Here is a 27,397-nt window from a genome sequence, read left to right as displayed (position 1 = left end):
AAATTTTAAAACTAGTATTTAATATATTTTTAATATCTTACATTATTATTTTTTATGGTTAAATATTTATTTATATTATTCATATTATTTGAAAATGTGATTTTTTATTCAAAATATAATAGTTAACATCAAAATTTTACAGATTTGTTTGATTGTAACATTTATTATTTGTTATTATGTAACATTGTTCATATATATTTTTCAATCTCAATTACTAATATATTTTTAAAATTTTGGCGGGTTGGCCCACCTAACCCGTAACCTGCGGCATGGTGGGTTGGGGTTTTTATGGCCCCTTTGAAGGCGGGCCTAAACGGGTTGCGATTCATGGCGGGGCGAGGCAAGGCGGGCCGGCCTGTAAGGTAAAGTCAGTTAGTTCTAACGCTTAATTGGATGGAGGGACCAATTGTGAAAACACCGTGGAAAACATAAGATGAAATTGGATCGACGAAAAAACGGAGAACTAAATCATGAATGGGTCCTAAAACGAGGGACCAAATTGAAAATTATCCATATATATATATATATATATATATATTGATTGATATAAAATCGTATTGTTTTCTTCAGAAAATATTTATCTACGAAAGTAATCCCCCAAATTCCTGACGCTGAGGCTCGAAAGACAGCCCTGAACCCTGGTAACATAGAAGGCGGGTGAGCTGTTGCAAGCAGGTAAGCCTTCTTTGAGTACTGCCGGATTTCCTTTGCTCAAGAATCTTCAATTTCGTTCTTCTATTTTGATGGAAAGTTCAATTCTTGAAACCCTACACTAGATTATCGAATTGGTAATTTGTTGGTGGGGCTAACTGCTTTAAATTTAGAATTTCAAAATTGTGTTTTGGATATACTATTATCTTCATATTTATATTCTGGTGCTTCAGCAAAACCGAAATTGGCTAAAGTATGAATCCACTCAGCCCAGTTTCTTACAATTTGTTGAGTAAGTGGACTGATTACTTCAGCGAGAGCAAATACATCGGCCGTTTCCAGGGTGGCAAGTTTTATCGTATGGTATTTGAGTGGCCTACTACAGAACATTATGTGGCGAAAATATGGGAAACTCCAGAAGCACATGCTTGTTTTTCTCGAAAAAATTTACTAAAGTTAGCGGTATGTTGTCTTATGTAATGAATAGATTTGAGATATTTGTATTGTGCTTCATGTTTGTAATTTTATTTGTGTAGGATGAAATCATTTTGTTGCGCCATGAAAGGATGCTTCGTCATCCGGGCATGGTAAGAATGTATAGATTCTGTATTGATGGTGAACATGTTGGTGCAATGTATGAGCTCCAGGCTTCTGACTCTGTGCATAACCTCATTCCAAAAGGTATAAAAAAAAATTATTCTATATTTATGAGTTAGTAGTAGCCCACCATCTGCATCTCGTGCTAGCTTTACTAAAGAACATATCATTTTTTGGCATCCTATGAATCAAGCTCTACAGTTTTAGAATGAATATTTGTCCTACAGTTGAGTGCTTGTTGATTTGAATGAATGTCATCTCTGTAGTTTACCTTAACCCTTTTTAATCTGTAGATTCTTTTACCTGGCTGCAAAGGATCAAGGTTGCCCTTGGAATTGCTAGCCTCCTCAAATTTTTGCATACCAGATATTCACAGTATTCACCTATCATAATTCACAATCTCGATGCTGCTCATATATTGCTTGATGAGGTGCATTTTGGATTGCTCTCTTCTCTTCAAAATATTTATGCTAGTGCGTAATATCAATCAATAAAGTATTTCACTTGTTTTGTAGAATGGTTATCCGCGTTTATGTGATTTTGGCATGATCACTGGTGGAATTTTTTCTAATAGGACGGTTGGTAAAAATGATCAAGTCCATGGATGTTATGGTTACATTGACCCCTCTGCTGAGGAGAAAGGTATTTCGGTTTCATATGGTACTTTCTCTACTAATGCCCTAGAATTTATTCTAGTTTGCAGCTCTGATCTTCAACAATTTACTTATCATGTCCGTAGAGAATTGAGTTTGAAAATTTTGATTGATCTATAATCTTGCTTGAATACACACAGAGATTAACGAACTGGGAATTGAGAGTTCGAATGTTATTTTTTAAACGAAGAAAGCTAGCATCTGTCTGGAACCTCCATTTTTTGTCCAGGGAATATTTACTTGATAGTCACAGCTTTTTGGTGCAAGGATCCATCAATATGGATGGATGACCTAATTTGGTGTTAATTGGAGGCAGATTGCATATAAAATAGAACTATTGCTTTCGATAAAAATAACTCTAAATTGAGACATTGTAAGAAAAAATTGTGCTTTCCAAATAGGAATGTCAGTGCTGTTGTGATTGTTTCATTGTTCAAGCCTTGAGTTGAGTCGCTGGAGTCAACTAGTGTAATATGGTTGAGGGATCAGTTATTCAGTAATACATTTTTAATGTGCTAAGAGAAAAAAAACTTTAACTTCACGAGTGTTAAAGACTCCTTTTCGATTATGTGTAGCACATCCGGCATCAAGGGTCCAAATTTAGGATGAGGTCCTGCGTTCGAAACTAAATTGTGACATTCTTCCCCCAACTCAAAAAAAAGTGTTCAGCTTCCAGATTGCCTTACCTAGTTGCACTCTCCACGTTCTTCTGATTTATAATCATAGTTTTGGTGGTCTCTGAAGCGCTTGCCTTGCTCTTAAGCGAGCAAGGTGAGTGCTTTCGACAACTATGTGTATAATGCCACAGGATCATTGTTTAACCTGTTAGGTCATGAATTTTACAACCGAGATTTATTTTTTTATTTTTTTTTGCATTTTCTCATAGGTGATTGGTCGGATAAACAAGACGTCTTTGCCTATGGGGTTATACTGCTAGGTTTGATAACCAAGAGAATTCACACGGAGGAAGACCGGCAAGCCCATTTACCTTCTGTTCATGAATGGGCACGGAGAGAGCATGAAGCCAGTCAATCAGATAGTGACATGAAAGCATTCAAGCGTTCACTTGTCCATGAAAGTTTGACAAATGATCCTGATTTTGATTCCGATGACGGGGTGGAGATCACGGCCATGGCAATGAAATGCATGCATGTATGCGCTTTGGATCGCCCATCCATGAAGCAAGTTTTGATGTCTCTGTTCACACTTCCGGTTGTCAAGAAGCATGCTCCTTTTCTAGGAGCGAACAAACCGCTCCACCATTTGAAAACTGGTTCTTGAGTTCCTTGCATTTGGTTTCCATTGGTTATTTATAGCAGAAAAAATATCTTGATACATACAAGAATCTAAGTTGTTTCTCTCGTGGTCGCAATCAGTATCTGCATTAGGAAGCCCAAGGATAACGTTATTATAGTTCGTCCCATTGTTATGTTTGGTACCATCTTTTTTCATGTTATTGTGCTATTATTTTGTTTTATAAAAGTTAGATAGGTTATTGGATGTATTTAAAATTGAATTCATGCATTTTTCTGTTTTCCCAATGAAGAGAAAAACACTTGGTATACGATACGAAATCTTTAAAAAGGAATATGGATATTGTTTTTGCGCTTTTTCACATTTATTAATTTTACCACTATATTTCATAGAGATAAATTTTAAATATCAATAGATTTCTACGGAACTTTTTAGTTTTTAAACTCTACAAAAATAATTTAGTTTTAAACTCTACTTTTATGGAATTTTTCAGCTAAGAAGATATATATATACATAAACCCGACTATGGCGTGGAACTCTGTTTTCTCAGTGATATTAATTGCGTCTTTCAATTTTTGCATCTATTTTTCTATTGTCATATTTTCTGGAAATTGATGTTTCAACAAATTTTGTCTCCTTGTGAGTATAATTTTCATTTTTGTAAACTAGCTTACACTTTACTTCTTGGACAGTTGGGCTGACTGGAAGACCGGCGAAAAGCACATTTCATATTTGATATTTCTATTGTCTAACAGATGACTAATGTCTTGCTTTTACAGGATGAGCTGGCTTTACTTGGCCACCACACAATAACAGATAACATTGTGCGAATACTGCTTTGATGGTGAACATCTTGGCATTGTTTGTGAGCTCAAGGCGCTTGATTGTCTCTATAACCTCATTCCGGAAGGTACCTTACTATTTACTTCTCTTTTTTGAAGTAGTAACTTTTTTGGTCGAGTTTCTCTGTATGAGATGATTGGCACAAACTTAATGTGTGCAAATTAAGAGAAAGAAGAGCAAAACATGTATCTATTTTACTTGGTCACAAACTGAGTTGATGCTCAGTAATTTCAGGAATCTTTGTTTTGTCTGTGCTTTGGTAAAGTTAAAATTATGTTGCATCTGGTGTGAGATGTCAATTAATGGTCAATGTTGTTGTTGCTGATCGATATGCTAAGAGGGTGGGTTTTTTTTGCACTTATTAATTATATGGCTGCTAAGCATGTGTGTTTTCTGTAGATGGTTTTACTTGGCTTCAAAGAATCAAAGTTCTTCTCAAATTTTTACATGCTGGAAATCCGAAATTCAATACATACATTGTTCGCAATCTGGATGCGCCCATATAATGCTTGAGGAGGTTTTTCCTTGATTAGTCAATTCTAGTATTATGGCATAAAGTTGTCTGTCAGTTGAAATTTATTCACTTCCCATGCAGGACTATAACCCAAAATTATGTGATTTTGGTATGATCACTGGTGGGATATTTCCAGACAGAATAAAGATAAAGGAGGAGCTCAATGGGTGTTGGGGTTATGTCGACACGCATGGAGCGATCCGAGGTATGCCATCCATTGTATTCTTAGATTTTCTGTGGTAAAGATCAAAACTGTAGCTTTGTTCTGGGACACTAAACTGTCATGGTGCACTGCTGGTTCTGTAGTATGTTTTTCTTAAAAAAATTGGCCAAAAATCACTTGTACTCGACACGTTGCTTCCGCAAAGTCCGGAGTATCAATAAGTCCTTATACGTTCCCTTGGGAGATCTTCAATGGGTTGTTCCTACGTCACAAAACAAAGTCAGAGGAGCCGGGAGGGTTTTCGGCGAAGGCATTTCGACGCTCAAGTCAGTTATTACTCAAGAAATAATAATCGAGAGTAGAGCGATATAGTGCTAAAGAAAGTATGTACCTTAATAATGAGGTGACTTGAGCTATTTATAGATGTTTGGATAGCTTTATGGGCTTAAGCCTCGTATGGGCTTTTGTAAAAATCAGGGTTTGCTCGAATTAAATATATATTATATTTAATTAAGCTTGGGCCTTAAAAATATTCGGAGTGGACTTTTATGATTGGGCTCAGGTCCAGTTGAATTATTAGGTGTAACCTATCATGTTTATTGATTTTTCTACCTAATTTTCAAGTTATTTTTTCATTAAAAAAAAAGGTACTCGTGAATCAGGCTAAACATGTTAACAAACCATTAAACTTGACATTAGGCTATTGGTTTGGAATTCGTAGCTGACTTCCATGACCAAAGTAGATTAGTTTGTTATCAAATAAAACACCAATATATGATCTTATTCTCAGCACAACATTTAGCTCCTACCTAGCAGTTAATACCACAGAATTGTCAGGTTTCATTGTTGATTTGCAATGAGATGTGCTCTTTAAATGGTCACGCGGACGAGATGTGTTTTGCATTTGGCACTATACTTTTGAGCTTGATTTTTAAAAGAGTTTTTACTGAAGAAGAAGAAAGGCTATCGCATGCACCAAATGTCAATGATTGGTCGCTTGTCCACCAAAGTTTATCAGCTAAAAGTGATTTTGATCCTCTAGATGGTCGTAGAATTACTGCCCTGGGTATACAGTGCCTCAACGATCCTGGCGATTCCCGACCTACCATGAAGCAAGTTGTGAAGAGACTGCTGAAACTCAAAGCAGTCGAGCGGAATGCTGAGTTTCAGGGAGTAAACATAATGCATTCCCCGCTAGAAAATGGCAGCCGAAGTCGGTACACTATTACGTAGGGCTGGGTTGTGTAGATTTATTATGATAGTATTGGTAGATTCTGGTATAGCATTGTATTGATTCTGGACTATTAATGTCTAGAAATCTGACACGAAAAACCCAGAAAACTAACACTAATAGCCCAGCCCATGAAGTTCAAAATATGTTCGCGCCATCACAAGATGAGATCCATTACAACATGGTATTATTGGATGTTGTGGTTATATAGATTCATGTGCTGTCCACCTAAAAATCAAAAGATAAATCGTTGTGGGCCATTAAATCGTCAGTACTTGGCTAAAACTTTATGAATTATCATTTGATAAATTTTTAAAATAATATTTTTTTTGGTCTTTACTTGGTCAAACGGCTGGTTTAAATTTATGTTTTCGTCAAAATGTAAAGTTAATAATTCTTTAAGGGGCATTTGGGGACATGAGTTTAAAATTATGTGATTTGGATTTCAATTATAGTTTTATTATTTAAAATAAAAATAGATGGCATATTAAGGTAGCGTTTGAAAAACCTTTTAAAAGCACTTCTCTCACACATTACTTATTTACACATTAATAATACAAAATAAAATAAATTTTATATGATAGAATTATTGATTGGTTTTAAACTCCATTTTAATTAACATAAATACTATGGAGACATTTTATCAGAGGTAAATTTGAATTTTATAATTTTACTTCTCTAAACAATAAAAATATATTACTATTTTCATTTTAAATAACAAAAACACTTGAAATCCGTTATTAATCCAATAATTATAACGACGTAATTCAAATTTGAATAATCGCATAACATACATGACAAAAAATAAAAATTAACATATAATTTTATGATATAATTGATAAAATTATTTATAAGTTATTATATTTTTTAAAAAAATTAAATTTACACAACCGCAAAATGTTTTAATTTTGTTACATTAGTGTGTATGTATATAGATTAAATAATAATTTAAATTTAAAACAAATAAATTCATGACTTCCATAAATAAACTAAAAAATCTTTCAAATTAAAGTTATTATTTATGTCAAATTATTATTATTTCAAATAAATCATCGAAAATGATAATATATATTAAAAATAAAAATTCATGTAATTGTCTTAAAAATTTACAAATATCTATAAAACATCCTGCGAAAGGTTTACAAAAAATCAATAGAAGTCTATTTGTAAATCCGTGAAATTCTATAAAAGTCAATAAAAATCCATCAATTACACATTAATCTATCATTTTAAAACTCTGGATTGAATACATCCCTAAAAATTATTAACATACCTAAGATTATCTAACAAATACGATTCTATTGTTGTTTGTTTTTTTATTTCTAGTAGGATTTCACCTTCAACTTTTATCCTTTCATTTCCAACTTTTCTCATTGTATCTCCTTGGACTAGACAAAGACTTCGTTTTTTTACTAGCTATGACTTCGGTATAAGTAAAAATATATATAAACTTCAAGTGTGTCTACTTTGGTAATTAATTATTTATTACTTTGGTTGATATATGAGTAATACAAAAAACATCTATCAATACGCGTTATGCGAAACAAAGGACAATATTAAGAGTCAATCATCATGCACCATGTATAAGCAAGAATTCAAAGCATGTATAGAAATAGACCGGGTTGTTTGAACCGAAATGTGCGAGAAGTCACTCTTCATACGGCTTTTTAATTTTTTCTTTGGAATAATGAAAAGTTCACACAACATATTCTCTTCTTTTTTTTTCTGGGATTTTTTTTTTTACTCAAGTGCTCATATCTCTAATATAACATCATTAATAGTAAGAAATTTATATTCGAAGTCATTTGTACACTTAGTTACTATTATTTAGGTAGTGTTTGCAACCTTTAAAAATAAATTGCAAACACTACCTTAGAGTGTCATTTCATCTTATTCGCTGCATCCTAAATTAATGATAGGGTTGTGAACATTATCCGTTCTTTTTATGTTATGGCGCCGTAAATACATTTTAAAAAAATATATATATAAGTATTTTATTTTCTTGAGCGTCTTCCCCGTATTTCAATAATTGGAGGAGGGCTATTTAATTTAGAAAAGAAAACATATAATAAAGGGCCATTATACAAAAAATTTCTTCGATCATTTGCCTATATATGAATGCTAAAATAATTAGAATTTTCTAATTGAGAAACAAATTCTCATACAAATGTTAAAATTCGAAAGCAAATGTATTATTTGAATATATATATATATAGAGTTCTTTTAAGGTGCCCAACACTATATGTCCACTTCATGCACACCATGTACAATTAATGAGTTGACCGGTACAATAGATGAGTTGACTTATACATGGTGGGCATATAGTGTTGAGCACTATAAAAAACTTTATATATATATATATATATATATATATATATATACCATTGATGAAAAATTCTTTTGCCGTATAATATCGATCTACTGTTGGTAAAAATTTTCTTTCAACTTTTTGTTGATCCAAAAATCTCACACACACACACAAGCGTTGTATCCATGCAATTGCATAACTTGGTGGTGATGTTAATAAAATTCAAATGATGTTTGGTGACATTAAATGGATCACCGACCAAAAATCTTATGCAAAAGTTTCTCGAATTGTTGAAATCAGTCGCAAGAGTATTTGTATGAATGATATCGTACAAGTTTAAATTTTTTAAAAAACAAAAAAATAAAAATAAAAACATACAAGACATCCATTTGTAAAAGTATCATGCAATAAGTTTGATCACCTATATGTAGTCAATTTTAAATAGATATAAATCAAGGGAACGTCATTTTTCTACATCAGCTATAAAAGAAAATCAAAGCTCAATAATAAGATGATAAAAGGAAATGTCGTGACAATGATATCAACTAGCAAGGGTGCAGATGAACCAATAGTAGTAGTATAAAAATTTGAGTATTCGAGCTAGTTAAAGATCGAAAAATATACCATGTATAATATAGTAAATTTAAAAATTATGTTTAAAATACTAACTGATCTATATCAACTATATTGAATAACCAAAATACAAAATTAATTGGTCAAATTAACTATTGAAACAAATATATTCTATATTACTAGTGAAAAATGCACACGCTTTGCGTGTGTGAAAGAGAAGTTTTTTTTATACATAATTTTTTAAAAAATGTAAATCATGGAGTTAGTGGAAAGTTTTTAGTAGAACGGTGGATAGAAAAAAGTTATTGTGAAGAAAAAGGGTAAAACGGGAAGAAAAGATGATGCTCTCATATAATTAGGGTAAAATGGGAAGAAAAAAAGGATAAAACTAACATTTTTCAATTTGAAAAAACAACGTTTTCTTCCCATAGGCCACGTTCTGATATCACCCTTTTCCCACATTGTTTATTTTGACATTAACATTTTATTAAATCAAAATCAAATTTTAAGTTATCTTCCTTCTATGCGCTTTTGGTAGAACTAATACGAGTTAGGAGATTTTTTATCCTTTTTCACAATATCTACATTATTCTTTGATGAATTAATATGTTCTTCCAATGCGTTGTGTTTCATAAATTTGTAATTTCATAACTTATTCTTTTATTTTTTAATTTGTTCTCTTTTCTTTAATTGTTTGTATGTTATGTTGATTTAGTATTCAAAATGTTTAATTAATGCACGCATGAGTTTGTTATTGATTTATGATTGTTTTCCATCTATATGCATGTTGGTAGGTTAATTCAAAACTTCCAATTTCAATATAAAGGTAGGTTTGGCGAAGGTTTTTATCCTTTTTTAATCAATATGCTACTGTTTTAAGAACGATAAAATTATAAGTAAATAAATATATTTTTTTTGTTTTAGATTTCTGACAATTCCTATAAATCTGTATTTTATAGATTAGAATTTAATGGATGCCTTTGCATAGAATAGACTTAAATGTTGAATAAGATAAACGAGTTTTGAAAATTTCAATTTTATTGAGAACGAGTTTTGAAATAAATAATGAGGTTTTTTTTTTAGTATTATTATAATATAATTATAATTATAATATAAAAAATTACACTTCATGCAACACTGCATCTACAATCTATCATTTATAAAATACTCTCTCGCAATCCCTAACCCCAACACGTTGATCCCCCGTACCCGGCCAAATCTTCCGCCGCCTTCGTCTCTCCGGCGCCGATTAGGGTGCGCCAACGCGAACCAACAAGGGATATGGCGCCGCCGGCAACTAACGGTGGTGAAGAAAGAAGGCAGCCGCAGCAACAGCAGCAGCCCGGCGCCAGCCAGATGCTGACGGGGATAATCAGGATAGCAGTATTTTGGTACTTCGCGTCCAAGTTCTTCGGACCTAAGCAATCTCCCATTCAATCCTCTAATCAAATCTCCAATCTCTTTCACAAAGCCGAACCTTTGGTATGTTGTTTTTTCCCCTCTTATCATATATTTTTGCCGGCCGGGCGAATATGTATGAGAATAAAAAATATTCCATTTAGTACGCTTGCAGATTCTATAGTGTTGTGCTGTATCTTTGATTCCGAAGGCTTTATACCTTTACCGGGTGCCCCACCTATTTGTTCTCCTGAATCATAGTTTAGGTGTACAGCGTTCCTGCTCACGGACGAGATAACTTATAGATGTATCTGTGTTATCAAACACAGTAAGAGTCCATATGTATTAGTTCCTTATGTTTCTCAGCTTGGAAAATAACTGAAAGAATTTAGTATATCTATTTTTGAAATGAATTGGAAGGAATCTGGGGCGGCCACCAAGTTAATGAATTAGGTATAATGGTTAATGGGTTTTAATCCATCTAGTGAAACATATCCAAGGGTTTGTGGGAAGAAATTATTCTGAACTAACAGTTCAAAGAATTCGTGGCCTGAAATTTTTGTATTAGAATGATTGTTAGCAGACTGAATTTTTTTGCTAGCATCATACCTGAAACGAGTTATCAATTGACAAAAACCCTACATAAATTTTTTTCGAACTGATTCATGGAACATTAACATTTGCCAACCTTTGACAAATGGTAACTTCTGAAATCTGATATTTCTCCATACTTTTAAAGAGAAGTGTTTGCCTAGACTATATCTTTAAGATGGAGCCGTGAGAAGAGAGATTGTGGGTGTTAAGTAGTTACATGAAGGATTTGAATATTTCATTTGTTTGACATAATGGTAACAAAAAAAATATAGCCATGCCATTAATGCTTTCGATAGAAGTAGGCCTGGCATTTAGCAAATAGACGATGAATGCAACTTTTCGTTAGCGCGATGAATTGTCCAGTGGATTTTTTTTATAAAATTTTTGATAAGAAACAATATTATATTAATTAGGAAAACTATTAATTACAATAGGCGGACAAGTGATCCGGTAACAATAAAAGTCTAATCATGACCCCACTCATATAAACAAAAGACAAAACTCAATCTCTTAATAAATCTGAGATTGAGACATTCTCAAATTTTACGTGAGACCCAATCCAAGTAGATATTCGAATTTTGATATTTTCCTATCAATCTACTCTTGAATGTTGTCGAAAATTCTTCTATTCCTCACCAACCACAAGGACCAACATATGCCATGAACCGCCACTATCCAAAAAATTCTGCCCATCTTGCCAAGAAGATGTCCAAGATCTATAGTGAATAATTCTTGTGTTGATCTTGGAATCACCCAAACCAACCTCATCTCTGACAAAGCTCTAGCCCACAACCCACTTGTAAAAGTACAATGAATCAACACGTGGTCCTGCGTCTCCCTCTCTTTCCGACACAGCACAAACCAACTTGGGCACAGAGCACATCTGGGCCACCTCTTTTGCATCATCTCCGAAGTCGTTAACTTGCCCAATATCATTGTCCAGTGGAAAATGTATCACCTGAGGCCCAAGGGTTAAACTTGTGTAGTTGTGCAAAGAACCTTATTTGGATTTGCACGCACATAAGCGGAGATATTCTCAAAGAAAAAAATGGTAGTTTGGAAGTGTCATTTTACCCGACCACTGTCTCTCTATTGGAGTTATACTTGTCACAATAGAACAAAATTAAATTACAAAGGGTCGGTGAGGCTCTCTTCTGCTAATCATGGGCACTAAACAATCAACGATATTGGTTTCCAAATGTCATCTATGATGAACTTATCAAGTAACTTAGTAAATGGGAATAACCTTCCTGAGAGTTGGTGTGCTTTTGGTCATGTGGATTTGTTTTGTAGTGGGCATTTTTAATCTGTTAAAAATTTTATTTGGAAACAGAAAGTGAATTATTATTCTAGAACTGAATCACTGAAATTAAATGTCACTTTTAGTTCCAATTTTTGGCTCAATCGATGTTTAAACCTCAGAGACGGATGGGTACCTCATAATTCTGCTATGGAGGAACAGACACACGATTAGTAGCATGTATAATGTTCTTTATGTTTCATATTTTGTTAGATCCTTCAAGAAAGCAATTTAAGATCTGAAGAAAATTGGAATGCTCTTTTAATTTTTTTATACATGTTTTCCTCGCCCCTGTATGGGAGAAAACATGTAAGAAATGCACACTACGGTCAGCTTTCTTATTTGAGCACAGTAGAAAAGTTGGCATTCTCATAGATAAAGTCATAAAGATGATATTTATAGCGAGAAAAACTAGTAGTTTTAGCTAAGGCGATACTGTCTTCAAATTTTTTGTAGCTTGAGATTTGACCTTCGCTTTGGATTTCAGCGATTTTTTTCTTCAATTGTTTCCCTTGTTCTTGTTTTCAGGATATGTGGTTATACCTTTCGGCTGAGGAAAAATTCAATGATTTTGGCAGTGAAGGAAGCCTTATCTGGCATGAGACGAATGTACCATATGCAGTTTGGAGTGCAGAAAGTGTCAGAACTCTATCATTGAAGTATTATCCTTCCGAGGTGATGGTTAAATTGCTGCTGACATAATTTGTTTTTAGAGCCGCTCATTTACTGTTTGTGGATTTTAGATGTTCGTTGGTGCTTTCACAATCATTATGTTTCTTATTCATTCTTTTCGCGGGATTAACTTGTACAATCTCACTTTTTTCCTTAGGCTCTAAAGAATAATGGCACTCTTTTTGCTCACGTTTTCTTTGCTAGATCTGGCTATCCGCCAGATCCCAATGATCCCGAGTACCAGCCATTTGCTACTTTTGGGCGAACCCACTGTGAGATAATCCTTACTTTTCTTGTTATTATGATTACAGGATATGGTCGTGTGACTTGTGTGTGGGTATCTAAAGCTTCTTTTTGTATATAGCTGTCGTGATGTATTTACCCAAGTCGAAAGCTGACAAAAGGAAGAGTCTGTTGGGGAACTCAGAAAGCTCAACTGATGATAAAACATTGTCCGAGGTACCAATAGTTATTTATTGTTTACGTGATGTTTAAGAAATTTTTAATCTTCATGCTAGTGTGTTCTTTGTCTGAATATTAAAATGTTTTTACATGGAATTATTTTCTAAACTTAATTTTGGAGACTTTGTGTGACATATCTTGCTATATAAATTTATTAATATATTTGTTTTAGGCAATAGAAAAATCTCAAGGCGAAGAGAAAGGGGATGTAGCAGTTGAATGGATCTCGTACTGGAAGCCTAATATTACGATAAATTTGGTCGATGATTTTACTAGGTATACTTATCCCTATTTTTCATTTGGTAGATTATGTTGATTTTTTAATTTACGCTAATACAATATCCCTGAATTTCATCAACACTTTATGCTCTCAGTGACATGGCACCAGATATGATGTTTTTCAAACCAAAGCGGTTTTGGATCAGCCATATTGGAAACTTTAGCCAAAATTTATGTGCTTTCCACACACACACATACATGAAGGGGTTTGAGATTTGGGGGGTGGGGGGTGGGCATTGTAGCTCTCCATTGTTTAAGGAGAGTTAATCTGAGTGGCTTAGTGCGTAAGCAATTGTCTATAACAAAATATACGAATAATGGTGGTTTCAGTGGAGTATAAAAATGTTTGAAGCCATATCGCGGATGCATTTACTTTACAATCATATTTTGTTATAACGAATTTGTAACATACAATGTCATTCCTTTAAGGTATTTATTTGACACAGTTTTACATATTCTGATAGTTTTCTTCGCATATTGGTAGTTCAGCTGCTATGGAAACCGACATAAAATTATTGTTGCGAAAAATCATTTTCCCTACAGTAGGATTTTAGCTAGGAGCAATTGTTTGTGGAGCTTCCGCTGCAATTTTAGCATTTGTGATTTGTTAGCATCATGCCACAAGTATAATGAAGTAAAATTTCTTCTTGAATCTGATGTCACTTTAGATAGCCCGGGGTTCCGTGGGTTTGCCATGTTTGGTTGCAGTTGTGGTGGTGCAGGTGTTCCATGATTTCCCCTCTGTATTAGCTGCATCTGTGTCAACTTTTCTTATTTTCGTTTTTTTTGCAGGTATTCTGAGAATGCAGTTCCCCCAAATATCGCTCCTTGTATCCTTGATTGTCATGTTTAATATTGTCAGTCATGGGTTGTGTGGTCGCCCGTTGGCTTATACTTTTTATCTCTTCTTTTTGTTTCAAAGTGCTCCAGGTTAACTTTTCTATTAAAATAAACCTTAATAGTTGAAATTATTCTTTTACAGAATTATCCCTTGCATACAAAGCTGCTATTTTGAGAATAATTGATATCTATGTTATGTTTACTTGTGTCCATTTTTTATTTGAGTTGCAACTTTAATGGACCAAACTCATTTGTGTGGTGGTCCAAGATTTGGACCAAACTAATATTGGTATTTTAGATCAAAAAATATTTTAGATAATTTTTTAACTGGTTCTTATTGGAAGAAAATGTCTGCCTTAAAACAACCCCTTGTTCATGAGTAGATTGGCTCAAATGTTAATCGGTAGTGCGACAATCAACTGAACAATGAAACCAGATGTGATATAAGATAGGAAAGGTCACAAACTGTGTGTGTTTCCAGGTGAAATCAAAACAGGTATAAAATTACTTCCTCTATGCAAGCCAGAATAGGAACAGGCTGATGTTCAACCCTAGTTTCTTTTTATATGATTGGTGCATATCCTTTTAAACTCTGTTGACTGATCTCTTGAAAATGGCCTTTAGAGAATTTATCAGACTCGGATGGTTAGTGTTCATATTGATTTTTTTGGAAAATAATTTCCATATCTCAATTCGTTTTACCTCTCTAAGCATCACTATTATGCTTGACGTGTCGTCTTTCTGCGCTTCCTTTTGTTTTGTCGCAATGCAAAAACTCTTGACCAACCACCTTTTTGCTGTTAATGCTTGTTTCCTATTGCTGGTATTGGTTTGTGAAAGAGTTGAATTCTTTTTCATTGTTTCATTTTATCAATTTATCATTTCGTTGGATCAACTCAAACTTTTAAATGTCAGTGGCTTAGGTATTTAATCACATTCAACTTTGCTGATAATGAAGCTTTTTCTTTGTCAAAGTAAGAATGTAAACCATGCCGAAGAAAGTCCATCTTTGACCTTTTCTTATCTTAATTTGCTGTGAACCTGCTAAAACTAGTTCCTTTCTTTCTTTTCAGGGAGGCTAGGCACTAAGTCCGCAGGCTAAATTATAATAATATTCTTGTGATAGACGTGGTAACGGCTTATGAACCTGTTTAAGTAGAATCTACCTATTTAACTATCACTAATCATGGGACAATCACTTGTTTTCTATACTATCAGTTAGATTTAAGACTACCGAGTTACCATGGGTCTAACCTAAAATTAACTTTTTCCACTGCATAAATTACTTTCCACTCATTTCGTCTGAGTGCACATTTGTCCAATGTACCTTTTTTTTTTAAAAAAATGCAACTATTCTATTTGATCCAGTTTATGCAACATGCCATGTATGATGATTGTCCTTTAAATTTATTAGAAATTTGGCTGGCGTAAATCACAATCTAAATGTTTGGCCATCTTCAAAGACGATTTTCATTTGAAATTCCATTAATCGTTTATTATGGTTTGCCTGATTTATTAAATGTCTTCTAGGCTTTGACAATCATTTTTAATATTTTGCTTAGTTTTTTCTCCTTTTCTGGTTAGAAATGCATTTTAAAAACATAAATTGGTTTTGAGTAAATTATTAAGTCCACCATTTGCTTGCCTCAGTTTTCCAATTCTATAACTTAATGGTTATTCTTGAGCATGCAATCCATTCCAACCTTTTATTGTGAGTTTTTTTCTATCTTTATTTCTGTGCATTTTTTGTCAGGCGGTTTTCATCTGTTTGTGGATCACAGTACAGGATGCTGAAGCTTTATTCAATATTTCTTGACTTAATTTTAAGATATGAACATTGAGCCTACCACTGGAAACTACTATCCTACCATCTACTTCAACAACTTTTGGCTACTTAGAGATAAGCTTATACCAATCAATGAGACTGTTCATGAGTTACCATTGAATTTGGAGGTGGGTCCGATAAGCATGACAAAATGGCAAATATTCCTACAGATAGATCAGTCATTCCAACTTCATAGGAGTTATGGAAGCATGATTGAAGGTGAAGCTGATGAACTTAAGGTACGATCATATTCTCCATTGTACAGCTTATACTCAACTTGAGATTCGTTCTGAGTTTCTAGATTAGCTCTGCCCTAGTGTAAGTGCTACGGAAGAATATGTTTTCCTGCAGCATAACACTCATTCTTGTAGTAATGATCGTTGTAAATTGTATAATATAATTGGAGACTCAAATGTAAGGTTGTTAATTGGAAAAATAAATCTTTGGTTTGGCTAACGACATTCGAATGTGGAAGGGATTTTTTCTAGAGAAGAAATGAAGGCATTTTTTCTAGAGAAGAAATGAAGGCATCTTATGCTTGTAATGACCAAGGGGTTGTAAGACCAAAGATGAGAAGCTATCTAATATACAATGGACTAGTTTTCCTTTGAACAAGCAGCTTTGACAGCTGAACAGTTTTCATGCTTGCAAGTATTCTTTATGGTTGCGGTTAGATTATAGAGGATTTGGATTTGGATAAGGAAGGACTTGAAATGATTCCATATCGGGATTAATTTTAAATCCACCTCAATGACTCAAAAAATAACTAATCGGGATTTGAAATGGATTGTCATGTGAATTTACCCAAACAAACCAATGGATGCTACTATGGAATCATGGATGAAATCCTTAGCTTCAAATCCATCAATCCAAAGGCTGTCTAAATGATTTAGGTGGACTTGCTTTATCTAAATTTTTTCTGAAGATTTCTCGTATCAGTTTTTTCCCAGTTCCATGCTCTTGAAAATGATGGTGGTGTATATACGGTGTTCTTTATTGTACATGATGTTTCTGTATTTTCCCAAGGGTTGATGAAGTAAAATTTGGTGGAGATCATATCTGTTTTGATATTTATGCTTAATTCCAAACTTTTGAATGTGCATGTATTAGGAAAATATACAAAGCTTCCTGGAAGCTAACCCTAACAAGACAGTAATTATGAATTTTTCCATCTAGGACAAAACCTTGTTGCTTTCACGAAATTCGATAATTTCTACGAACTTTTTGTTAATATTGCCATTTCCTATGATCAAATTCCAAAGCTATTTCACCTCTAAGTTTTTAGTTATTGATGGAAAGTAAGTTTGTAATTCACGTGGCTTTCAACAGAGAGTATTCCTGGAAGGAAATCCATACCTTCTTGCTGTTACCATGGTTGTTTCAGTTCTGCACTCCTTATTTGACTTCTTGGCATTCAAGAATGGTAATACGTTTATAACTGCATTATATTCCCTATTTTAGAAATAAACTTGCTGTTGTACCCAGAGTTGAAACATTTTGGATTCTTTGCAGATATTCAGTTTTGGAATAAAAACAAGTCCATGGAGGGATTATCGGCAAAATCTGTTGTTGTGAACTTCTTTTGTCAGCTAATTGTGTTCCTCTATCTGCTTGACAATGAAACTTCATGGATGATACTTGCAAGTTCTGGTATTGGCTGCTGCATCGAGTTTTGGAAAATTGGGAAAGCCATGCATATTGAGGTTTTTTAATGTGTTAAAGTGCTAACTGGACTTTATCTTTATCGAGATTTGGATAACTATTATTTTTAGTTGTGATTGTACTTGACCTACCATATTTGAGACTTTTTTTTTCTTCTAGATTGATAGATCTGGTAGGATACCGATGCTGAAGTTCCGTGACCGCGAGTCATATGCCACAAACAAGACAAAGGAATATGATGATCTTGCCATGAAGTACTTGTCATATGTTCTCTTCTTTCTGGTTGCCTGTTCCTCTGTTTACTCTTTGATGTATGAACGCCACAGAAGTTGGTACTCTTGGATCCTGTCATCATTTACTAGCTGTGTCTACATGTTTGGTAAACATCTCGATCATTTATTTCTTTTTTTCCCATTATCCTTCGCTGCTTCAAGTTAGTATTTATGTTTGATTTTACAATTAATTTTGGAGTGTGTTTTGGGTTTTGTTAATCTAAATATTTACGCAAGTTTGAAAATATTCTTGCTCGAAGCATGCCACTGATTATGTCATAACATTCGTGTTTGAGCTTCTATCAAAACATATTTTCACGCTAATTTGATCAATTTTGATTATATTGTTGGATTCACAAACTGAAAGTTTGAAATTTGGACTTTCGACAAGTGTTGTACTGCCCATTGTTTTGAATGAGGAGCAAATACAAATAATGAGCTCGACAGGAGAACATTGGTGTGATATTGCTCTTATGGAATGAGTTTATATTCATCTCTTTTCGTGTTGAGTCAACCGCATAACTCCTATTAATGGTGTCAACTAATTAGATTGTAGCTTATTCGCGAGAACTCCCAACCGATCGTAATCGCTCTTCCTACTTCCTTTCTTCTCTTCCGACCTCACTCCCATGGCCGGCGAGAGCTCCGGGGAAGGTTGAGCCTTCGACCTTCTCTCTCTTCTCTCTCCTTTTTTCCTTTCCGTAACCCTAGATCTGCCGTTATTTTCTCACGATAAACCTTTTTTCATGGCCACACTTCAGCCGCCTCCTTTTCCGATTCCGATGGCCGGCGCTGGTGGAGGTTGAAGCTGACCCGCTATCCCTGGCCTAACCCTAGTTTTGCCGCTGCTTTCTTCTCTTGTTTTCTACGGATCCTGCCCTTGCACATTTCATTCTATTTTCCCTTCGTTTAAACTCTTCGTCGGCCGGCACCGATTCCCGGCGGGGACGACCGAAGCCTATCTTTATCCTACAGTTTCGATTCCTGGCCTTTTCCTTTTCTTTTTTAACCTTCTTCTCAGCTTCTGTCCGCTACTTAGATTACGTAAGGTTGGGTGGTGGCCAATATGGTGAAGAGAGAGGAACCCAGACACTTTAGGGCGAAATATTATGAACGACAGTTTGCCAAGGTGGTTGAAGAGGTGAGAATTGAACAGAAACTGTTTTTAATTAGGAGGGGCTTGAGGGGAAGCTCAATTTGTCTGACGGAAAGAACGAGGAATGCAAGCTATATGCTGGAGTTAGATTTGGACAGTGCTAAGTGGCTTCGGTCGACTATTGGGGATTATATCATTAATCCCAAGGACTGTCCAGTGTTCAACAGAATTAGGGGTAAGGATGCGGTAATCTCTGTGCACAAATATGTCAATGGTAGAGGTAGCTTTCTGGAGGTGACTAAATACGCTCAAAGGGGGTTCAAGCAGCGCATTATTGTACCTAGCGGATATGCAGGGTGGGGGTGGAAATGCTTGGCCTACCACTTGTTCAGATTTGCCCGGAATAGGAATGTTAACGAAGCCCAGCCTAGAGAAAACAGGAATCGGGTTGGGGAGTTTGCGCATAATGGTAAAGTCATATCGAAGAACATTGACACTGATTCGAGGAGCATGGACGCCAAGGATAATTTCCGTCCCTGTCTAGTTAAAGATTGGAAGGGAGCTATTATTATAACTAAGGCAAGGGTTAATATCTCGTGGGAGTTGGTGCGTACTGTTTTGGGTAAAGCTGTTAAGAGGCAGATTGCGATTTTTCCGTTTCAAGCAAATAAAGCAGTGTGGTGGCCTATTAATGAGGAAGAGGCAGCCCTTTACTTGACAAGGAAGAGGTGCTTCTTCGATAGGAGGGTTACAGTGTCTTTTGAGGCTTGGAGGCTTGAGATCAATAGGGAAGAGGAGGTGTTTGATTGTTGTTGCAGCTGGGTGAGAATTTCAGGAATTCCATGGGACTTATGGACGACAGATCTCTTTAAAGTAGTGGGAGAGCAATGTGGAGGGTTGTTGGATATTAGCGAGGATACTATTCTGCTTAAAGACCTGTCTGCCGCCAAAATCAAAGTTGTAGGTCTTGTCGGTGGATTCATAAATAGCTTCATGCAGATTCAGACAACTCGTGGCCCCTTGGTTGTCCGTATTGCCATAGATTCGGTCAATTTAGCAGCATACGATGTATACGAGAAACGGTCTTATGCCCAGGTTGTGATTGAAGGGAAGACGATGTTGGCTGGTTGGGGCGGTTCGAAGAAGCCAGTGGCTGTTGGGAGCGGGATTGGGCTTGTATCCGAAGTGGCTCAGTGCGTGAGGCAAGAAGATAAAATTGATTCAAAGGCGAGGGAAGTGGGGAAGACTTATGGCCATACTCGGATCGTTGATGGTATGGAAGTTTTCGTCAATTCGGGACAGGGCATTTTCAAAAATAAAGACGAGGAGAGTTGCTTTGGTAATAGATCTTGCGGTTCGGAACCTTTGTTCGGAGGTCGACAGGTTAAGATTCTAAAAAGGATTTGTCCTAAAGGGGTTGGGGAGTTCAAAAGAGGAGTTATCCAGTCTTCGGCGGAGAGGGAGGGGGCTTTGGCAGAAACCTCTAGTCAAGGGGAGAAGAGCAGCAGGTTAGGAGCAAAGAATTTGGAGTTCGTGTACAGCCGTAGGAAATCAAAAAAACAAATTGATCTTCCTAGGGGGCAAGTGGTAAGGGGGAACGCACAGCCTTTCGAGACGGAAGAATTTGGAACGTGGGAGGATCAGGCTTTAAAGGAATTGACAGGGTTGGCCTCGGAGCAGGATTATGAGTCTTTGGAACCGGAAAGTCCGTTTTCAGCAAGCTCGGATGCTTCAGCACCGTCTTCTTTGGGGATGGAGGACATTGGGGGCCTTTTCGCATCTTCTCCGAGCGAGGTACAATTCTCTTCTAAAATTCCCCCGTTAGATCAAACTTCTTCTTCTTCTTTTTCCTTCGTTCCAGTGTTGATTTTGTCTGAGGGAGGGTTAGAGGGGGGGTTAGGGGAGGGGAGACAGCCACTGTTTGGAGAAAAGCCAGGTTTGTCAAAGAATGTTGTCCATGGTTTTGAGCACGTAAGATGCAATTTGGGGGCTGGACTTGAATTGGTACCGCGAATGGTGGATTTGGAGAGTGGTGAGGCTTGTCTTTTGGAAATGGGAGTCCGGAAGGTGGATCTCCTGGTTGAGGGTTTTAAAGTTAGTTAATTAATGAAAATTTGCTCCTGGAATATTAGAGGTGGAGGATCGAGCAATCGAAGAGGTCTTATTCGAGCTATGTTGAGGAAAGAAAGACCAGATTTGGTGGTACTTCAGGAAATCAAAAGAGGGGTGGTGGATAGAAGATTTATTGCCAGTTTGTGGAAATCAAGGTTTGTGGAGTGGGTCACTTTACCGGCTATTGGTCGATCAGGAGGTATTGTGGTTATGTGGGATCCAAGAGTAGTCTCGGTCAAGGACAATCTGATTGGGGAATTCTCGGTTTCGGTTTGTATTGAGAAAGATAGTGACATCAAATGGTGGTTTACTGCGGTGTATGGCCCTTGTAACCCAAGGTTGAGACAGAATTTTTGGGATGAATTGGCCGGTTTAAGTGTTTTATGTGGGGAGAAATGGTGTCTAGGAGGGGATTTCAATGTAGTGAGGTCTTTAAGTGAAAAATTGAATAGCACATCTATAACAACGAGCATGAATTGTTTTGACTCTCTGATACAGGAACTGGAGCTGGTTGACCCGCCTTTGTTGAACGCGAAATTCACTTGGTCTAATTTGAGGGCGGATCCTATTTGCTGCAGATTAGACAGATTCTTATTTTTGGGAGGGTGGACGGAGGTCTACCCCTTTTATAGACAGACTGTTCTTCCTCGATTGACTTCGGACCATTTTCCAGTTATTCTTGACACGGAGAAAATCAAGTGGGGACCATCTCCTTTTCGTTTTGAGAATGTGTGGCTAAAAGACACAAGCTTCAAATCCTCTATCGCCTCATGGTGGAACAATGCAACATTTCAAGGTTGGGAAGGGTACAAATTTATGCAGAAACTTAAAGCCATCAAATGTGACATTAAAAGGTGGAACGTAGAGAGCTTCGGGCTGGTGGAAGTCAAATGCGCTGATTTGAAGGAAAAAATCAAAAGACTAGACGAGTTGGAAAGTGAGGGATTAGGATCAGAGGAGGTGGCCTTCGACAGGAAGGAAGCCAAATGTGCCCTGGAAGAATTGGTGTGTCGAAGGAATCAGATTGACAATCAAAAAGCAAAGGTGAAGTGGGTAAGAGAAGGGGACAACAATACTAAGTTTTTTCATTCTCTCTTGAATCAGCGGAAGAGTAAGGCTACAATCAACAAGGTGGAAAGAGATGATGGGACAGTTACTAATGATGAAAACCAAATAGAAACAATCATAGTGAAGTTTTTCAAAGATTTGTACGGCAAATCAGAGGTGATGGGGTGGGGTATTGAGGGAGTGGAATGGTGCCCTATTGATGAGGAGATGGCCTTAGAGATGGAGAAACCGTTTTCCGAGGAGGAGGTTAAGAAAGCAGTGTTTGATTGCGACGGTTGCAAGGCTCCGGGACCGGATGGATTTAAATGGCATTTTTTCAGGGGTGTTGGGATATTGTTAAAGGAGACTTGCTGATGGTGTTTAATGAATTCTTTGAAGGGGTGTTATCAATGGCATCACGAATGAAACTTACATTTGTCTAATACCAAAGAAGCAAGAGTCCATAAAGGTGAAAGATTTTAGGCCTATCAGCCTCACTACTAGTTTGTACAAGATAATAGTCAAGGTCCTTTCTGCTAGACTAAAGAAATGTTTGTCTTCCACAATAGCAGAGTCTCAGAATGCTTTCATAGAAGGGCGACACATTCTTGATTGTTGCCTTATAGCGAACGAGATTGTAGAGGAGGGGAGGGGGAAGAAACAGAAGGGTTTGGTCTTCAAGGTTGATTTCGAAAAAGCTTACGACAATGTGGATTGGAATTTTCTGGACTTTGTCCTACTGAAGAAGGGGTTTGGAAATAGATGGAGAAAATGGATCAAAGGTTGTGTCTCGAGTGTTTCTTTTTCGGTTATGATCAATGGGATGCCTAGGGGCAAATTTCGAGGTCATAAAGGGCTCAGGCAAGGGGATTCGTTATCACCATTCCTGTTTAATTTGGTGGTTGATGTGTTGGGAAGACTGATTGATAAGGCTAAATCTAGGAATCTCATACGGGGATTGGAGGTGGGTAGAGATAAAGTAGAAATATCTCATATTCAATTCGCGGACGACACTCTGTTTTTTGTTAAAGAAGAGGGTCATCTTCGGTTTCTGGTAGAAGTGATCAGAGTTTTTTGCGACGTGTCAGGTTTAAGAATTAATTTGGAGAAGAGTGCCCTGTTAGGCATCAATTGTGTAGAGGAAACAGTGGAAGAGTTATCACGACAGATTGGGTGCAGCAGGGAGAATTGGCCCATTAAATATTTGGGGGTTCCGCTGGGAGGGAATCCATTACAAGCTTCATTTTGGGAACCAGTTTTAACTAAGCTATCCAAGAAATTGGCTAGTTGGAAGAAGGCGTTTCTATCAAAAGGGGGACGGTTAACTTTGATCGCTGCAGTTCTGAATGCGATGCCGACATATTTCATGTCTTTATTCCGAGTACCCAAGGGCATAGCGGACGAGATGGAGAAGATAATGAGGAATTTTCTGTGGAATGGGGCTGATGGCGACCGACATTGTCATTTGGTTGCTTGGGAGCAGGTATGCAAGCCCAAAGAGAGAGGGGGGCTGGGCATTGGGAATATTTGTTTGAGAAATAGGGCTTTGTTGGGGAAATGGTGGTGGAGGTTTTTGGTTGAGGATGAAACGGTGTGGAAAAGAGTCATACGGAGTAAATACGGGCTACAAGAGAATGGATGGGATGCGGGGTTAGCAAAGAATTTCACTTTCAGATGTCCATGGAAATTTATTTCTCGATCTTATTTGGCTTTTCAACAATTAGTGAGGACAGTGGTTAAAGGGGGGAATAGGGTCAGGTTTTGGGAAGATAGGTGGTGGGGGGACTCTTCCTTTCGGGATTTGTTCCCATCTTTGTTTCAGATTTCGTCGGTTCATAATCAACCTATTTCCTCTTTTGCAGTCTTTGAATTTCATTCAGCTTCTCTTTCATGGGATTTGCATCTTAGAAGGGTGTTGAGGGACAATGAGGTAGATGAGCTAAATGCTTTGTTAGGAGTCTTAGATAGGGTGAGTTTGGCTCAAAGGGTGGAAGACATAAAAGTGTGGGAAGGTGATTCCTCAGGTATCTTTTCAGTCAAGTCTTTCTTCGAGTCCTTCTTTCCAAGTAGCGTCTTCCCAGCTTTTTCATTATTCAATGCTATTTGGAAGGCCCCGGTTCCAACTAAGGTTCAAGTTTTCTCTTGGACCGCAGTGTTGGGCAAGGTGCCGACCTCGGATATGATGCAAAGAAGGTGGCCCACTTGTGCTCTTTGCCCCAATTGGTGTGTGCTGTGTCGAAATGAAAGGGAAACGCAAGATCACTTGTTAATTCATTGTTCTTTCACGAGTGGGCTTTGGGCGCGGGCCTTGACAGAGATGAGGTTGGTTTGGGCAGCTCCAAGATCAACGCAAGACTTATTTGCTATTGATCTCGGTCAACCCTTGGGCAAAAAAGGGTTAATATTTTGGAGGGTTATCGTTCACGCCGTCTGTTGGTTAGTGTGGTTGGAGAGAAATAGAAGAATTTTTGAAGATGCCGAAGAATCGGTCGATGAATGCTGGGAAAGGATCAAAATTTTAGTTTCATCGTGGATAGGATCTCTTGTTCTTTTTCAGAATGTTTCCATCTCGGATTTATTACGAGACTGGGCGTTTGCTTTTTGTTAATAGGGATAGGCTCTTGAAAATTAGGATCTTGTTAGCCTCTAGGCGAGGGCGGATCACTTATCCGCTTTCTGTACTTAATCCTTTTATTTTAATTTTTATAAAATGTTTCTTATCCAAAAAAAAAAAGATTGTAGCTTACAAAGTGACATTTGACGATCAGATTTCCCCGTTTTGTTATAATTACTGGATAGACCCTTTAATTTGTAACCATTCCTCACTTTCTTTGGTGCAGGTTTTATAATGATGTGCCCTCAGTTGTTCATCAATTATAAGCTGAAGTCTGTTGCCCATTTACCTTGGAGGCAGATGACATATAAATTTCTGAATACAATCATTGATGATCTTTTTGCATTTGTCATTAAAATGCCAACCCTGCATCGTCTTTCTGTCTTCCGTGATGGTGAGTATAATACCCTATTTCTAAAGCTTAAAAATGGGGCATTGATGGATTCTTGAGTTACAGTTACTAACTGCACTAATAAAATTTTTATAATAAATTGCCACTGTCGAAGGATATATATATAATATATTACAGGAAGTAACTCCACTCCCAGTATGTGTAAATATGGAGCTTTTCATTCAAGTTAGTTGAAGATGGGAAGAGATTCGGATGAAATTTGATTAAAGCTTAGGAGGTCAATATTTAGTGCATGTGTAGATTCAGTGTGGTGCTGAAACAATAAAAAATAATGATTAAATGTTAGAACAGAATGAGGTTTAAGTTTGACAAGTCTGTTAACTTTCAAAACAGAAGTACCACAAGTCTGTAAAGGGTGATTTATGTACTGGATAATACCTTGAGAGTGAAAACAATTTAGTCAGGTCGAATACTTATCACAGTTGAAAGAGACTTCACTGGAATGATTTTTGAAGAGAGAAGACAAGAGCTACGATTAAGGTTTAGTACATTTAAATAAAACACACGAATTTGATCCTCTTCAGTCCAAACCTCGGACACCTTCATCTGAAGGACAATAAAATGAATGGTAAAGCTTAGTTGCACTCGAGAATGATAAAGTTCACAAATGCATTCTTCTAGTCTGTGCAAATGTGGAATCTGAAATGTATGGATTGCCAACTTGTTGAATTGTTAAACCATGCCTGATACAAATTATATGTGATATAAAAAAACACAAGGAGAAGAAATTTTCGTTTGCGTGCTTTTGAACTTAACAAGAAAACGACATTGATATACATCCTGAGGTGGGTATGGTGATCAAATGGCCTGTTATTTGGTGTTTAAGAAAATTTCCCTTGTTCCAAAATTGTACTGGGAGGCGTTGTTCCCTATTTCACTACAGTTCCATGTTATCGGCTGTGTTTGTTATTGTTGGTGTACAGAATGGTATTCTTGCTTATTCATCTGTAAGTTTTTTTTTGGTCTGCACATTGACCACCATAATTTGTCTCTGCAGATGTTATATTTTTCATCTATGTCTATCAAAGATGGGCTTATCCGGTTGACAAGAAACGAGTTAACGAATTTGGTTTTGCTGGGGAAGATGATAAGACGTTAGTTGGTACAACCGATGGTGCTGAACAGACGGAAGAGGAGAAGAAAACGAACTGAGCTATTGGTGATGAGGAAGTGTAGAACACCGGGCAGTATAGTTATTAGATTCTCGTACCTTCTATTTTGTTCACGCTGCTGCTCAAGGGATTTTGACATTAACTGAGTGTCCGTGGTATTAGTTGCTTTTTCCCTTCATTGCATTTTACTCAAACTTTCACCCCCCCCCCCCCCTCCCCCCCCCTCTTTAATTAACAATTGTCATATACTCAAGTGGCTTTGGTTTTTCTGTTGACAATATATCATTTTGATTATGAACTCTTTTGCATGTAACATGATATAAAGTTAAGATCATGCGTGTATTTCCACACGGATAAGTTATTGATCTCGGGATTAGTCGGGAAAATAGAACAATGATATATAATAAATATATATATAAATTTAATATTAGTTATTGTTAATTAGTATTATTACAATTGGCCGGGGGAGGGGTTTATTGGTGGGGTGAATTTGGCTTAAAATCTGTCACGTTTTTTCTTATGATTCAATATGTACTTTTCCGAAATGTTCTTTTGATTCAAGCTCTCTTTAATGCATATAAGGCTCTTTGTGTAGTAGAAACGACATATAATTCATTCTTCACAATTTTGAAGATTTTATCTCCAATTAAAATTTATTTTTAATCTAATAGACATTAAGTTTGGTCATCTGAATAAAATTCATGTCTTATTGCAAAGTTTTTACCACAATTTAAGACATTTCTCTCCATTCATTGGTTTATCAATTATTTTTGTTCTTTTTTGAACTATAGTTGTGTAGTTTGATATCCTAATTTTAGGCCTTTGGTACTAGATAGGCTATAAACCATCCACACTTTCTCGATTAGTTTTATATGCAATGTGGTGACTTTTTTCGAAATTTTCGGGATCTTCC

At 36.4% G+C, this 27,397-nt stretch overlaps 2 protein-coding genes across 4 annotated transcripts; both read left to right on the top strand.

The window, feature by feature from the left end:
• The first annotated feature begins 561 nt into the window (after positions 1-561).
• LOC140890431 (probable serine/threonine-protein kinase PBL6) lies at positions 562-6,010 on the top strand. 3 transcript variants are annotated; one of them, XM_073298206.1, is made up of 9 exons: positions 562-675; positions 885-1,113; positions 1,188-1,332; positions 1,542-1,678; positions 1,764-1,890; positions 2,788-4,065; positions 4,398-4,515; positions 4,594-4,717; positions 5,718-6,010. In XM_073298206.1, the coding sequence occupies exons 2-6, from the start codon at positions 907-909 to the stop codon at positions 3,180-3,182; spliced, it is 1,011 nt and encodes a 336-aa protein (XP_073154307.1). In that variant the 5' UTR covers positions 562-675; positions 885-906; the 3' UTR covers positions 3,183-4,065; positions 4,398-4,515; positions 4,594-4,717; positions 5,718-6,010. The 3 variants fall into 3 exon arrangements, with proteins under 3 accessions (XP_073154307.1, XP_073154306.1, XP_073154305.1); XM_073298205.1 differs by lacking the exon at positions 5,718-6,010 and adding an exon at positions 4,819-5,216; XM_073298204.1 differs by lacking the exon at positions 5,718-6,010 and having other exon boundaries at positions 4,594-5,217.
• Positions 6,011-9,933: 3,923 nt separating this feature from the next.
• LOC140890749 (uncharacterized) lies at positions 9,934-26,730 on the top strand. The gene is made up of 12 exons (XM_073298772.1): positions 9,934-10,269; positions 12,608-12,754; positions 12,909-13,023; positions 13,116-13,210; positions 13,386-13,489; positions 14,285-14,322; positions 16,161-16,396; positions 17,487-17,580; positions 17,670-17,860; positions 17,979-18,198; positions 25,187-25,354; positions 26,370-26,730. Exons 1-12 carry the CDS (start codon positions 10,069-10,071, stop codon positions 26,522-26,524), a joined length of 1,764 nt encoding a protein of 587 aa, XP_073154873.1. The 5' UTR covers positions 9,934-10,068; the 3' UTR covers positions 26,525-26,730.
• The last annotated feature ends 667 nt before the right edge of the window (positions 26,731-27,397 follow it).

The sequence above is a fragment of the Henckelia pumila genome, chromosome 3, assembly GCF_033568475.1.
Source record: "Henckelia pumila isolate YLH828 chromosome 3, ASM3356847v2, whole genome shotgun sequence".
Taxonomy (NCBI): Eukaryota; Viridiplantae; Streptophyta; class Magnoliopsida; order Lamiales; family Gesneriaceae; genus Henckelia; species Henckelia pumila.
This window is presented reverse-complemented; position numbering and strand designations above follow the sequence as displayed.